The following is a 16,692-nucleotide window of genomic DNA, read 5'->3' on the forward strand; positions in this document are numbered from 1 at the left end:
ACACGCACGCACACAGAGGAGAAAAGCAACAATGCATGCAGGCAGTGTAATCAGAACCTTTATTCATTATTTCCTGAAAGGTGGAGGGACAACAACAACAACGACAACACTGATGAACAACAAGCAGGAAGGGCTGACACAGGTTGGTTTTTTTTTTTTTTTTTTTTTTAATCGTCTCGGAATGTTTCCACTGGTGTTGCTCAACATCTTCATCGTAAGACTGACTCTCTCTCTCTCGCTCTCTCTCTCTCTTTCCCCTTCACTTTCACCTCCTCAGAACATACACAAGAACACACACACACACACACACACACACACGTGCACACACGCGGACACGTGTATGCATGTGCTCAAATATCAAATGAAAGCACTAGTGCTACACACACACACACACACACACACGCACAGGAAACATATCAGTGGGAATACTTAGCTGTGGGATATATAACTGTGGTACACAGAAGCGCGAAAATAGAGTTTGGAGACACAGCTGATGGGGCAAAAAACAGTGGAACATAGAGCTGAAAGAGCCGGCATAGAGCTGTGAGAATATATAGATTGGTGAGGACATAGAGCTGTGGGAATATATAGATTGGTGAGGACACAGAGCTGTGAGAATATATAGATTGGTGAGGACATAGAGCTGTGAGAATATATAGATTGGTGAGGGACACAGAGTTGTGAGAATATATAGATTGGTGAGGACATAGAGCTGTGGGAATATATAGATTGGTGAGGGACACAGGGCTGTGAGAATATATAGATTGGTGAGGACATAGAGCTGTGGGAATATATAGATTGGTGAGGACACAGAACTGTGGGAACATAGAGCTGTGGGAATATATAGATTGGTTAGGACTTAGAGCTGTGAGAATATATAGATTGGTGAGGACATAGAGCTGTTGGAATATATAGATTGGTGAGGACATAGAGCTGTGAGAATATATAGATTGGTGAGGACATAGAGCTGTGGGAATATATAGATTGGTGAGGACATAGAGCTGTGGGAATATATAGATTGGTGAAGACATAGAGCTGTGAGAATATATAGATTGGTGAGGACACAGAGCTGTGGGAATATATAGATTGGTGAGGACATAGAGCTGTGAGAATATATAGATTGGTGAGGACACAGAACTGTGGGAACATAGAGCTGTGGGAATATATAGATTGGTGAGGACTTAGAGCTGTGAGAATATATAGATTGGTGAGGACATAGAGCTGTGGGAACATAGAGCTGTTGGAATATATAGATTGGTGAGGACATAGAGCTGTTGGAATATATAGATTGGTGAGGACATAGAACTGTGGGAACATAGAGCTGTGGGAATATATAGATTGGTGAGGACTTAGAGCTGTGAGAATATATAGATTGGTGAGGACATAGAACTGTGGGAACATAGAGCTGTGGGAATATATAGATTGGTGGGAACATAGAGCTGTTGGAATATATAGATTGGTGAGGACATAGAGCTGTTGGAATATATAGACTGGTGAGGACACATAGTTGTATGAACAGAGCTATGAGAACGCAAAGCTGTGGGAATATAAAAATGGTGAGACATAGAGCAGTGGGAATATTTAGATCAGTTGGGACATAGAGCTGTAGGAGTAGAGAACTGTGGGAATATGATCATAGAGCTTGTGTGAAAACAGAGCTGCAACATAGAACTGTGGGAATATATAAAGCGGTGACTGAGAACGTAGAGCACATGTGAGCACGCGCACTCTCACACAACCAATGCGTTGATCTCAACCTGTGTCCACCTTTCAAGCAGACAGACGAAAAACATGTGATAGCGCAGATGATTCTTCTTGGTAAAATACAAATGCATAAAACTCGTGAAAGAAATACATACTTGTTGAGAAATCTGCACACACACATTCTTTACAGCTGGAACACTACACACCATTGGAAGTATAAAGCAGACAAGAAATGTGAAGGCGTGGTAAGGGGAGGGGGGTGGGGGGAGATGAGGCATTAGAGATGTTGAAGCGGCCATTGTTGCATCCCTATATAGATACATGGAACCAATGCCCCACCCCCCAGCCCCCCACGCCCCCACCCCTCCCCTGCCACTGCACAAGCAGATTACGTTGTTGCTCAACATCAACTGTACAGAAAACGGTATCCCAACAATCCACACTGAGGTCTAGAAACAATGTTACAAATTTCCGGTGGGAATTTCATGTTCCTTAAATTCTGCAAAAAGCATACTTCATTCCCAGTTGAATGGTTCCATTTTTAGGGGGTTAAATACAGTCACCATCAATTTGAACTGCAAACAATATTTCAACTCCCCACTCTTGTCAAAAAGTTGTTAGTAATTGTGTAAGCATTCAAATCTTGGAATCTGATGATTTCGTCGTTGTCAATTAATCATAATACATGTACTTTTAGTGGTGAAACTTCGCACGGCTTGATCGCTGTGGTCTACTGTTAGACGTGTCCTGTGGGTCTTCCCACTTCTGCAGGAAACACACGTAAGAAATAGTTAACACACTGCTGGGTTAAAATCTTCAAACGCTCTGTTTTGTTAAACGTTAGAAGTTAGATATCAACTGCAGTACAAAAAAAAAAAAAAAGTAATTAGTGAGGTGCTTAACGTTCTTTGACGGTGTCAAATGGTCTGTGGTCAAATTAAAACTGTTGTCAACGTTATAGAAATCAAGTGGAACGTTAGCATTTAACAGTTACGGCATAACTGTCGTCAAACTGTGGAAATTCCAAACAGTATAAATACCCACAGAAAAAGTTACCAGATGATAAGAACTGTATATAACGTTTCATCAAACCAGTCGATGTAATAAATTTCATCATAAAAATCTGAACGTTAAAAATGGCGATTATTTTTACCAAACCCATACAATAACGGCTGTAAAACAACAACAACAACAAAATATTCACTACAGGTCAGCGATAAACATGATGCGGTCAGAAGACGACCCAGCATGCCTTGCGTAGGTTCCGGCATCAAATCCATCTCTCCCCCTCTTTTCTAGCACGTGTCACTCTGTAAATTGACAAGTCCAGTGTTTTAAAACGAGGTTGGAACACACAGTTTGTTTGTTTTGGTTTTGTTTGTTTGTTTGGTGTTTTTTTTTTGTTTTTGTTTTTTTTTTGTTGTTTTTTTTGTACACGTGCCACGCACACCACATCACAAACATCAGTTACATTTTGTGAATGTAAATCATAACAAGCTCTTCTCTGTGAAGTCAGTCATGTTAAGTCTGCACTGTGCATGGTCAGAACAGGAAGGGTGAGGTCATTATTTTATTTTATTTTTTTTTAATGGAAGGGCACCCATCAGTCTATGACACGCCTGCTCACCCACACTGTTCAGTGGCACTCGACAAAGTCTCCAAATTTAGAAATGTGTCAGGAGAAGAAGGATTCGGTGTTAGAAAGGTTAAAAATTCAGCAACAGTCTGCACTGCATTCCAACAAAGGTTAACAGTGTTGTAGGAGGGGTTAAAAGGGAGAAGGCAAACAATGGAATTGGAAAACAAAACAAACAACAATCCACTTTTTGTCGCACGTTAGCGCCACGTCGTCGTCGGAATTCAAGATGGAATGTGTGCATGTATCACTCCATATTCTGGGTTTCGTTTCCTGTAGTGTGCATTGCTGTACGTCAGAGCTTTGGTTTATATGCAGTGCATTGCTGTACGTCAGTGTTTGGTTTGGATGCAGTGCATTGCTGTACGATAGTGCTTTGGTTTGTATGCAGTGCATTGCTGTACGATAGTGCTTTGGTTTGTATGCAGTGCATTGCTGTACGTCAGTGCTTTGGTTTGTATGCAGTACATTGCTGTATGACAGTGTTTGGTTTGTATGCAGTGCATTGTTGTTCGTTAGTGCTTTGGTTTGTCTATAGTGCATTGCTGTACATCAGTGCTTTGGTTTGTATGCAGTGCACTGCTGTACGTTTGTGCTTTGGTTTCCATGCAGTGAATTGCTGTACGCAGTGATTTTGTTTCTATGCAATGCATTGCTGTACGTTTGTGCTTTGGTTTGTATGCAGTGCATTGCTGTACGTCAGTGCTTTGGTTTGTATGCAGTGCATTGTTGTTCGTTAGTGCTTTGGTTTGTATGCAGTGCATTGCTGTATGTCAGTGTTTGGTTTGTATGCAGTGCATTGCTGTATGTCAGTGTTTGGTTTGTATGCAGTGCATTGCTGTACGTCATTGTTTTGTTTTCTATGCAGCGCAGTGCTGTACGTTTGTGCTTTGGTTTCCATGCAGTGAATTGCTGTATGATAGTGTTTTAGTTTGTATGCAGTGCATTACTGTTCGTCAGTGCATCGTTTTCTATACAGTACATTGCTGTACATCAGTGCTTTGTTTTCTATGCAGTGTATTGCTGTACGATAGTGCTTTGGTTTCCATGCAGTACATTGTTGTACGATAATGTTTTGGTTTCTATGCAGTGCATTGCTGTACCACAGTGCTTTGGTTTCTACGCAGTGTGTCGCTGTACTTCAGCGCTTCAGCTTCCAGGCAACGAAACTGCTGTATGTGAATGCTTTGGTTGACCCAAAGTGGATCACTGTTCTCAATACATTCGTTGGCTAACAGCAGGTCACTGTATGTTGGTGCACTTTTTTTGCATTGCTGTATTGTTTTGGTCTGCATACAGTGCATGCATACATTGGTGCATTTGTTCAATAACAGTGCACCACTGAACATCAGTGCATTTGTTCACATATAGTTCACAGCACTGTGTAGGTGAGCATATTAATTTACATATAGCACATCACTTTATGTCACTGCATTGACTGAACGTCAGTGCTCTGGTTTACATATGTGCGGTGACTGAGTCCATCTGCAGTCCATCGTCTTATAGCAAGTACATCCCTGTACATTAGTGCGTCAGTTTACATATATGGTGCGTGAATGTACACACCGTGCCTTACTTTACACAAAGTGCATCACTGTACATCAGTGCATCACTTTACATCATGCATCAATGAATAGTTCGTGCGTTCCTTTATGAGGACACTGTACATTACGTGTTTTTGTGTGTGTTTTTTCAGCACTCGGATCAGTATACGTGTGTTTTGTACAAAAAACAACATTATTACGTGCCTTAAACGAACAGCACAAAGAGTGCGTTGTTCAGTGCTGTTCCCAGTGCATGTGACTGTCTGGTAAAGGTGTTGGCACCACCTTCAAACTGTCTGGTAAAGGTGTTGGCACCACCTTCAAGCTGTCTGGTAAAGGTGTTGGCGCCACCTTCAAACTGTCTGGTAAAGGTGTTGGCGCCACCTTCAAACTGTCTGGTAAAGGTGTTGGCGCCACCTTCAAACTGTCTGGTAAAGGTGTTGGCGCCACCATCAAACTGTCTGGTAAAGGTGTTGGCGCCACCTTCAAACTGTCTGGTAAAGGTGTTGGCGCCATCTTCAAGCTGTCTGGTAAAGGTGTTGGCGCCACCTTCAAACTGTCTGGTAAAGGTGTTGGCGTCACCTTCAACCCTTCAAACTGTCTAGTAAAAGTGTTGGCACCACCTTCAAACTGACCACACTGCTATGCACCATGTCACAATGAAGGATACATTACCACAGACAGTCTATCCACAAAAAAATCAACAACAAAAAAACAAAAACAAAACAAAAAGAAGTCCACTGACCATTCCCTCCAGAACAGTTCAATGCAGTTCACAGTCAACACAATCTAACAGCAAAGGCTTAACTTTAGATAGGTCCAACACAGTGTCTGCTGCTATGACTTTGGGCTTCATCTAGGTTTCTTCACACATGCACGATGGGATTCTGTAAGCATGGTGCTCCCTCTCAGAGAGAAATACGACACGAAAACAAAAACAGTTTTAAGGGTTGCAATGAAAATTGCTGAGGTACACACCTTCGCCATTTTTCTACAACTGACAGCCTGATGTGCCACAGTGAGATGGAAACGAAAGTGATGACAACGCCGCACACGAAAGGGGTGGGGAATCACTGAGGCAAGTTTCTTGGAGAGTTGCGTCCCTTCCCTGTCAAGGTGGCATTTGGCAGTACAAAACAGGGTCGGTTCTTCATGGAAACATAGTTTTCTTCTCTCTTCTCTCTCTCTCTCTTTAAGTCACAGCTGGATTTTGAACATTTGGCAGTTAGAGACTACACTTCTCTGTTAGAGCGAACCACGAACGCACACAAACCACCATAGTCTTGTTCGTTTTTTTTGGGTTTTTTTTTGTGTTTTTTTTACAGTGTGCTAATATCGCAATTATTAAACCGTCCAGATTATTTGTAGCTGAAAGATGAGGTTGCTCTTTCGTTTAACTAAAATCACACCAGCGCATTTGGTTTTTTTGTTGCTGAAAGATTCGAAATAAACCGAAACAGTCTTTTTAACCTTCCAGTAGCTTGTTTTTATAGTTCAATTCATTTCACTTTTCTCTAAAGAGGTTCTATGCAAATCTACTCAAGCGCAGTAATTTGTAATAAAATTGGACTTTATGTAACATGAAGCTGAGAACTACGAGTCAAGTTTGTGTGGCAGGAAGAAAATGGAGAGCAAAGGCACGGTCCACCTTGGTTCGCCTTCCTCAAGTTTCGGATCAGTGTGTGTGTGTGTGTGTGTGTGTGTGTGTGTGTGTGTGTGTGTGTGTGTTGTTGTTGTTGTTGTTGTTGTTGTTTAATCAAGGCATTATTACGTATTCTAAACGATTGGTACATGCTTTATACAAACGGTGCATTGTTCGGTGCTGTGACGTTTCCCAGTGCTGCCCTCATTAACTCTCCACTCACACACACACACACACACACACACACACGGCCCCAGCAGGCTGGCACCATGAGGTTCGATTCCCCTACACCTCCTGAGACCTGTCCCTCTGTCTTCCCGCGTCTGTCCCGCGGCCTGGCAGGTCTGTGCGGTCCTGAGTCACCTCCCCCTGTCTGTCTGTCCCTCCTCCCCTCCTCTCCCCACCCTCATCGCTCTCTTTCTCTCTCCTCCTCCCGTCAACTGTCCATCACCGTGTTTTTTCTTCCGCTCTCTTCCCTCCTCCACCACCTCCTCCACCACCACCATCATCTTTCTGTTTTTGGTCAACCACATGAACCCCCCTACCACCACCACCGCCACCACCACCTCTCGCTACATCCTGCTCCTTCCCCTCCTCCTCCTCCTGCTCCCGCTTCCTACTCTTCTTCTCTCCTCCCCTCCCCCTGCCTCTCTTCTCTTCCCCCTCTCCTTCCTCCTTCTTCTTCCTCCTCCTCCCTCCTCCTCCTCCTTCTTCTTCACCCTTATTCTTCTTCCTCCTCCGCCTGCGCTTGGTTTTCTTCTTGCGGTTAGTCCTGTTGCGTTTCTTCTGCTGCTGAGGCTGGCGCTGCTCGCACTTGCACGACTTGACCACCTTGATGCGGTAGGTACGGTACTCCCCGTTCCGACACAGCAGGTGCACGGCCTTCCTGCGGACCACCGCCTCCACGCAGCGCCACTGGAGGAGTCGGGACCTCGTCCACAGCTCCACGAACTCTGCGTACCAGGGGAGGTTCCTGATGGGCAGGCAGTGTCCCTCGCACACCACTTCCTGCAAGGGCTTCACCGAGGTGCAGAAACCGTCCGAGATGTACCGCTTGGCGCGGAGCTCTCTGCATCCCACCTGGATGTCTTCTGGAACACGGATGTAGATATATGTATATGTATGTAGGTATGTACAAGCACATGGGCGTGTGTGTGTGTGTGTGTGTGCACGCGCGCGCGCACACACACACACATACACAGAGATATGTATGTATATTACACACACAAACACACACACATCTCTCTCTCTCTCTGTATATATATATATATATATATATATATATATATATATATATATATATTGTACACACACACACACACACACATACACACACAAACAAACAAACAAACAAACGCAAAGTATAATGATGTTAAATTAAGGGAAGGACACAGACACACACACACACACACACACACACACACACACACACACACAGACCACACACACGCCATACACACAAACGCATCATCATCATCAAGGCCATCATCACAAACACAAACTGTCATGGTCGCTTTCTACTGCCTGCTCCTGGGTCCCATGACGATCCAATCACAATGAATGAACGAAAACTTTTTTTTTCATTATTATTATTATTTATTTATTTATTTTAAAAAAGTTATTATTATTTATTTAGTTATTTAGTTATTTATTTTATTTTTATTTAATTTTTTTTTCTCAAGGCCTGACAAAGCGCGTTGGGTTACGCTGCTAGTCAGGCATCTGCTTGGCAGATGTGGTCTAGCGTATATGGATTTGTCCGAACGCAGTGACGCCTCCTTGAGCTACTGAAATTGAATCTGAAACTGAACGAAAACTGAAACGGCATGGGCACGTGTCATGATCACCAGGACCTGGCAAGGCAATCCTGCAAGGCACAGTGCAAGGAAGGAGAAGGAGAGGCAGGCAGAAAAAGGGACGGGAGGACAACATCCCAGAATGGACAGTAGGCCCCGAGACTGAGCGCCGCCCTGTTGAGGGACGAGGAACAGGGAGAGACGGGGAGAGCTGCTGGCCACGTCATTGGTGGTGTCCCTTTGGTGAGACTACTGGATAGAAAAAGGAGGGGGAGGAGGAGGAAGAGAAGGAGGAGGAGGAGGATCCGAAGAAGAAGGAGAAGAAAAGGAAGAGAAGAAGAAGAAGAAGATTAAGGAGGAGGAGGAGGATTTCAAGATTTTCAAGATTCTTTTTCCAAAAAGTCCCCTTGAGGGCACAGGGAAAAAACAAAATAGGCAAAAGGCAAACAATACATAGCGAGGAGGAGGAGGAGGAGGAGGAGGAGGAGGGCGAGGAGAAGAAGAAGGAGGAGGAGAAGGAGGAGGGTGAGGAGAAGAAGAAGGAAGAGGAGGAGGAGAAGAAGAAGAAAAAGAAGAAGATGAATGAGGAGGAGGAGGAGGATTTCAAGATTTTCAAGATTCTTTTTCTAAAAAGTCCCCTTGAGGGCACAGTGAAAAAACAAAATAGGCAAAAGGCAAACAATACATAGCGAGGATGAGGAGGAGAAGAAGGAGCAGGAGGAGGAGGAGGAGAAGAAGAAGGAGGAGGAGGAGGAGAAGAAGAAGGAGGAGGAGGAGAAGAAGAAGAGTAGGAGGAGAAGAAGGAGGAGAAGCAGAAAAGGAAGAAGAAAAAGAAGAAGGAGGAGGAGGAGGACGACGACGACAATGACGACAATGACGACGACGACGACGACGACGAAGAAGAAGAAGAAGAAGAAGAAGAAGAAGAAGAAGAAGAAGAAGAAGAAGAAGAAGAAGAAGAAGAAACAAAGAATAATAATAACAACAAGCACACGGTGATTGATGTGATCCATTTGTCCATATTTTTGTTGTTATTGTTGAATCGATTGAATTTGATCTTCTTCAACGTCTGGAGCGCCACCCCCCCCCCTCCCGCCTCCCCCCTTTTCATGTAACGACAGTGGTATGTGCTGATGTGATACTCTCTACCTCCTCGCTCCTAACACCCCCTCTCCCCTCGCCGCATATACACAAGCTCTAACTCCTAACACAGGCTTATACAGCACTGTCTCCCAATACCCCTTTTCAAATACTGACCACGTTAAAGTGGCTCCAGGTCAAATCTTCAAGTTTTCAGGAAAACATGAAATTTTAAAGTCTTTAAACTTTAAACAGTCTTTAGAAATCATAAACTTTAAACAGTCCTTTAAGAAATTTTAACTCACTCAGTACGGCCATTCCTCTCTTCTCCTCTACACAGACCCCTCGGATGTCCAGTGGGTGTCTCAATGACCCAACCTTTAGCTTCCGTCGTCAGAATTGTGGTATTCTATGTCAACATTCACGTCTTCAGTATAAGAGCCTTCCACTTGCAATATTTTGATGATGGCAATTGGGGTGAAACGCTGTTAACGTCGTCTCTTTCGCCGTTCGTATGGAGAGAGTTAAGTGTTAGTCTTTTCAGAGAGAAACCACCAGTCTTTCAGAAACGACAAACTGTAAACAGTATTTAAGAAACTACAAACATGAAACAGTCTTTTATATAAAGTATAAACGTTAAAAGGCAACTTACAATTATGCAATGCAAAACTATCAGTCTGCTCAACCATGCAAATAAAGTAATGCTCAAAGTAATCCTAAACACTCTCACACCACAGACAGAAAAAGTTATTGCAGAAGAACAAACATCAAAGAACAGATTTTCAACCTTCGCGTTCTGTGTTAAAAAAACAAAACAACAAATAAACAACAACAACAACAAAACAACAACAAAAAACAAACAAACAAAAAAAAACACATCAACAAAACATCTACAGTGTCTCCGTCGACTTTAAGAAGGCATTTGACAGAGTATGGCATGATGCACTGTGGGCTACGGGGGACATTCTCAAGACAGGACGAACCAAAATGGCTTGTTCTTTATTTCTGATTTGAAAGTAGCAGCTGGAAATGTCTAGGGGTCAGATACGCCAATGATGGTGGTGGGGTTGTGTGTGTGTGTGTGTGTGTGCGATTTTGTGCCTTTACACCGCAGACAGGAAAAGGACTTTTAAAAAAAAAGAAGAAAAGAAAAAAGAATAGAACGAACTGAAGAAGGGAAGGAACACGGGGCAAGCATTAGCCGACGGTTGTGGCTCCATTATATATACACCCCTTTAACCTGCTGTCCGCCATCGGACTCGCCCTGGGTGGATTAGAAGGGGACTTCAATTAAGCGGGTAGATCAACAGGTGTTACTGGCTGGACGGTTTGGCGGGTCTTCGTCGGGTACAACACGCACAGAGAGAAAGGCGGGTGGACTGATAATAAATAAAGCTGGGTGAAGAAAGAAGGCGGGTGGACTGATGATAATAAAGCTGGGTGTGGAAAGAAGGCGGGTGGACTGATAATAATAAAGCTGGGTGGGGAAAGAAGGCGGGTGGACTGATAATAATAAAGCTGGGTGTGGAAAGAAGGCGGGTGGACTGATAATAATAAAGCTGGGTGTGGAAAGAGGGCGGGTGGACTGATAATAATAAAGCTGGGTGGGGAAAGAAGGCGGGTGGACTGATAATAATAAAGCTGGGTGTGGAAAGAAGGCGGGTGGACTGATAATAATAAAGCTGGGTGGGGAAGGAAGTCGGGTGGACTGGTAATATTAATAAAGCTGGGTGGGGATCTACGCGGGTGGACTGGTTATAATAATAAAGTTGGGTGGGGAAAGGCGGGTGGACTGATATAAATAATAAAGCTGGGTGGGGAAAGGCGGGTGGACTGATATAAATAATAAAGCTAGGTGGGGAAAGAAGCCCGATATTTGTTTTCTTTTTGTTTGTTTTTTGTTTGTGGCTTTTTTTTCTTCTGGTTGTTTTGTTCTGGTGTGTGCTTTTGTTTTGTTCTGATCACACACACACACACACACACACACACACATATATATATATATATATATACACACACACACACACATACATACATACATGCAGAAAAACAGATATATGTATATTCTTATTGTATACCGCCCCCCCCCCTCCCCCCCATTCCCCAAACACACATACGCCCTCACCTATCCCCAACCCCCTCCGTCTGATATCGCCACCATATCACGCTCGGCCAAACAGAAGGAACTCTCGTTCAATTTGACTCAGCATCAATGACTGGACACGAGGTGCCGAGCGGGTCTTAAAGGCTTTAGCTCTAGTGAACAGCCAGCTAAATCGCCCCCCTCCCCCCCGCCCCTCCCCCACCTCCACCGGGAATCGACTGGCTAAGTGGACTGGACTGGCTTACATACTACAACTGTGACAACAATCTTCACGGGTCAACAGCGACAACAAGCAACTCAGGGTCTCGTTTCTACCGGGACTAGGGGGGCGGAGGGAGGGGGGGGGGAGGCGGGGAGGGCAATTTGCAAGCCGGTAAGGTCTGGAGTTAATGGTCCTGATGATTTAATGGCTCCTGCATTTGGGGTATGGGTGGGGTCGGTGTTTACAGGCAGGAGTCAAATGACTGCGGTGAGAGTGAGTGAGTGAGTGAGAGAGAGAGGGAATGAGAGAGGGAGGGAGAGGCAGACAGAGACAGACAGACAGAGAGAGAGAGAGAGAGAGAGAGAAAGGGTGACAGAAAGACAGGCAAAGACATAGAGAGGGAAAGAGACAGAGACACAGATAGCGATAGAGACAGATACTGAGAGAGACAGACAGAGAAATGACTACAATGAGTGAGTGAGTGTGTGTGTGTGTGTGTGTGTGTGTGTGTGTGTGTGTGTGTGTCTGTGTGTGTGTGTGTGTGTGTGTCTGTGTGTGTGTGTGTGTGTGTGTCTGTGAGAAATACAGACAGACAGACATACGGACAGTGACACGCAGAGAGAGACAGACAGACAGACAGAGAGAGAGACAGAGACAGGAGGAAGAGGGGCATAAATCAGACCATCCCACAAAGCTGGACATGAAACATTCCTGACCAATTATTACTTTCTGACAAGCGGATCCTGTGTACACATCTTCCGCCATGATCCCAGAAATCCCTTTCCGCGCCGCGCCTGGAAACCTCGGTTAGTTCCCGAAGAAACCCATTAATACCAGCACGTCCACCTCATCTCTGTTGGAACACCTGTGCATGTGGCGAACCCCCCCCTCCCCCCCACTCCCCCACCCCGCTTCCCCCCTCCCACTCACCCCCAAACCCAAACCAGAGCACTCAATCACTGATGCACCTCCCCAGTCTAAACAGACCCATAGAAACCACTCATAACCTTCCACTCCCACCTAACCCCACACCCGATCACATTGCAACACACTGTCTAAATAAATCTTTCTGAAACGTGGAGCACAATTTTACCACCCGAATGTCTTGCTTACGCTGAATTAAATCAGGACACGCACCACTGAAACACCACCGAAAGTGACTCAGCAACAGTGCAGGGTCTCTTCTGGTGTGTGGCCTCCTGGCGACGTGAACATCGATAGTTCCCTCGTGGACTACCGCATGTCGAGACTGCGAGAGACAAACTTGAATGTAGCTAGCTGGTGATCTTATTGAGGGGCTGGGAAGCAGCAGCTTGGGAGTAATGCCACAGCAACAATACAGATGATGTGGCATGAAGGAAAGAAACAAAATTCAAAAACAACAAACAAACAAACAAAACCCCCAAACTAACTCCATCACTTACTTCACCCAATGCTTCACGGTCAGACTGTTGAGCACGACAGCTATTATATCAGTCAGTCGTTGGACTTCTGATAGTTCACCGGTGATCAGGGTTCGAGGCCCAGCTTCGGCAAAAGCGTTGTGTTCTTACGAGAGGCACTTTACTCCGATTTTCCCTTTCTACCCATGTGTGAACGGGTACCTGGCTTCTGTCGGGGAAGGTTAAAGAGGCGGAAGGAAAGGAATGGGCCCCGCAGTCCTATGTCGAACCCTAGACGGAGTGAATATGAACTGACTGCCCTTATGGCCGTAAAATATTATGGGACATTTAACTTTAGAAGAAAAAAAAATGTCATGGCTTGTTGCTGTTGCTGCTGTTGCTCTTCTGTCTGTCTTTCTTTCTTTCTTCTTCTTGCTCTTCTTCTTTCGTTCTTTCTTCTTCTTCTTGCTCTTCTTCTTTCTTTCTTTCTCCTTCTCCTCCTCCTTCTTCTTTTGTTGTTGCTCTTCTTCTTCTTTCTTTCTTTCTCCTCCTCCTTCTTCTTCTCCTCCTTCTTCTTCTTTTGTTGTTGCTCTTCTTCTTCTTTCTTTCATTCTCCTCCTCCTCCTCCTTCTTCTTCTTTTTCTTCTTCTTCTTCTTCTCCTCCTTCTTCTTCTTCTTTTGTTGTTGCTCTTCTTCTTCTTTCTTTCTTTCTTCTTCTTCTTTTGCAAATGTTTGCTTTTAATCAGTCAACTTGCTGCCATGCCATGATGAATGGAAAGTTGAATGCGTATATGATAGTGCTGTCAAACGAACAAATGTAAGTGCGTGCGTGTGTGTGTGTGTGTGTGTGTGTGAGTGTATGGGCGTGAATGTGTACGTATGTCTTTGTTTGCTTGTTTTAGTGTGTGTGTGTGTGTGTGTGTGTGTGTGCGGGCGTGCATATGTACGTGATAATATAACAATTGTTCTTTTCATTGCTTTGTCATTCCAGTTTCTGTTCTTATCCGTCGTTATTATTTTTTTTTTTTAATCTTTTTTTCATTTTATTTCTTTATTCTTATTTTTCGTGTCGTTAAATGGGCGAAAAGGCCTTTTCTGTGCTTAATTCTTTGCCCATTAAAGATTCAATCAATCAATCTCCTCCTCCTCCTCCTCCTCTTCCCCCTTTTCTTCTTGTTATAGTTGCTGTTGTTCTTATTGTTCACCTTTCTAGATAGTTTAACGTGTCGCATTTGGATTTTTCGTCAGCCAATCATTTTGTCTCATCTCAAGGAAAGGCGGGCACAACACGAGCCATCTTGCAACGTGGAGACAGTTCCTCTGTAAAGACAGTTCCTTTTTCAAGGCGGCGTCAATACGTCCGGACCGGTCCATATCCGCAAAACACACATTTACATACACATACGCCGGGACACACACACACACACACACACACACACACACACACACACACCAACACTATCTACAATTTTACAACCACAGAAAGCCTGTATTGTGTAGGGAGCCCATTCATCCCGCTTTTACAGATAAACGTCATTGACATTCAAACCAGGCACACACACACACACACACACACACACACACACACACACACACACACACACACACACACACAGAGAGAGAGAGAGAGAGAGAGAGAGAGAGACTGATATTCACAAACACACTCTTGCACACTCAAACTCACTCATTCTATATTTCTCTCTCCCTCACACACACACACACACACACACACACACACACACACACAGACTGATACGCACACACACCCGTCTAGAAACATATGCGTAAATATTCATTAAAAGAACGAAAAAGTAAACACACAGAATCATACTCTCACACAGACACACATAGACACAGACACACATGCGTGAATATTCGTTAAAAGAAAGAAAAAGTAAACAGACACACAGGCAAACACAGGCACACACACACACACACACACACAGAGACGTTTTCGGGTCAAGCACACACTGGATCGGCAAGGTTTACCAGTGACATCCAAGAGACACTTATTCAATTCAGTCTGCCTGGCGGCATGAATGAAGTTTTCCCCACCAAAGGAAACAGGTTCTCTCTCCACCCCCCCCCCCCCCCAGCCCCCCCCACCCCCCCGTCTCTTCTCCTCTCTTACTCTGCCTCTCTGTCTCACTTTCTCTCTCACTTATATCTGTCTCTCTCTCTCTTTCTCCTTATCTCTTTCTATCACCTCTCTCTGTCTCTCTTTCTATCGCCTCTCTCTTTCTCCTCTCTTTCTAACTATCACCTCTCTCTGTCTCTCTCTCTCTCCTCTCTCTCTTTCTATCGGCTCTCTCATTTTCTATCACCTTCTCTCTGTCTCTATTTTTTAACTATCACCTCTGTCTGTCTGTCTGTCTCTCTTTCTAACTATCGCCTCACTCTGTCTCTTTCTATCGCCTCTCTCTCTCTCCCTCTCTCTCTTTCTAACTACCACCTCTCTCTGTCTCTCCCTCTCTCTCTTTCTAACTATCGCATCTCTCTCTTTCTATCGCCTCTCTGCCTCTCTCCCTTTCCCCCTCTTTCTCTTTCTAACTATCGCCTCTCTGTCTCTCTCTCTCCCTCTCTCTCTTTCTAACTATAGCCTCTCTCTCTCTCTCGCCTTCTCCCTCTCTCTTCTTCTTCCTCTTCCCTCCAACTCTCTCTCTCTCTCTCTCTCTCTCTCTCTCTCTCTGTACTGTCCTTTGTGTGCATCTAGTGTAGATGACGAAAAACATTTTTTGTTTCATTGTAAATTATACGATAAAGTAAGAGAAAAATGTACATTTTTTGAATCTCATCTAGCTAAAAGACATGATGTTTTTTTTCTGTTTTATCGTCTGATGATGAATATATCATACAGTCAGTAGCTAAATTTATCTCAGAAGCACAAAAAATAAGGCATAATCACAATGATCAGAACACACCAGAGTAAATGAGGAGGATATCCATATGTAAATTTTATTTTCTTATGTTAATTTGGTAAGGTAGATAATTGATATATTGAACTATTTCACTCCTAGAATGGGTGGTCGAGTTTGAATGATTAGTTTCTTTGTGTGTGTGTGTGTGTGTGTGTGTGTGTGTGTGTGTGTGTGTGTGTGTGTGTGTGTGTGTGTGTGTGTTCCGCTTGCTTAATGTATCGTGAGAGAGTTATATTTAGAGATTTTGTTTGTTTGTTTGTTTGGTGATGAAATGCTGTTAAGCAGAATGTTGCTTTGCATTTAAGGGGATTTAAGAATTAATCCCCGTCACCCCCTTGTCAATAGACCCTTACAGGTAATGACAATAAAAATGTCAAAGCGTCAAAGCGTCTGTACTGTGTTATGTGTTCGTATTGATATAATGTGTGTCGATGTCACATACTTAAATTATTATACGGATTATATGTACTTCGCCTGCCACATGGACTTTTTAAGCAAATGACAAAGTACCAAAGTGCCGCTCATCCCTTGGTAGTTTAGTTTGCTTTGATAATGTTTGTTTTTTTTCCCCTTTTTTGTTTCATTCTATTTGTTTTGCACCATTTTTGTTGTCACTAGAGCTTTACAGCTAATGATATTGAACATTTTAGTGTTCAGTGTTCAATTTTCTCTTTCTCTCCCTCA

General features: G+C 43.9%; 1 protein-coding gene across 1 annotated transcript in view; it reads right to left on the bottom strand.

The window, feature by feature from the left end:
- Nucleotides 1–6,973: 6,973 nt before the first annotated feature.
- The window catches only part of LOC143276632 (uncharacterized), a 34,093-nt gene continuing 24,374 nt past the window's right edge, over nucleotides 6,974–16,692 (bottom strand). The window contains exon 3 of the mRNA XM_076581249.1: nucleotides 6,974–7,617. Coding sequence (XP_076437364.1) covers nucleotides 6,974–7,617 — 644 coding nt within the window. The remainder of the gene's footprint in view (nucleotides 7,618–16,692) is intronic.

The sequence above is a fragment of the Babylonia areolata genome, chromosome 32 (genome assembly GCF_041734735.1).
Source record: "Babylonia areolata isolate BAREFJ2019XMU chromosome 32, ASM4173473v1, whole genome shotgun sequence".
In the NCBI taxonomy this organism is placed as follows: Eukaryota; Metazoa; Mollusca; class Gastropoda; order Neogastropoda; family Buccinidae; genus Babylonia; species Babylonia areolata.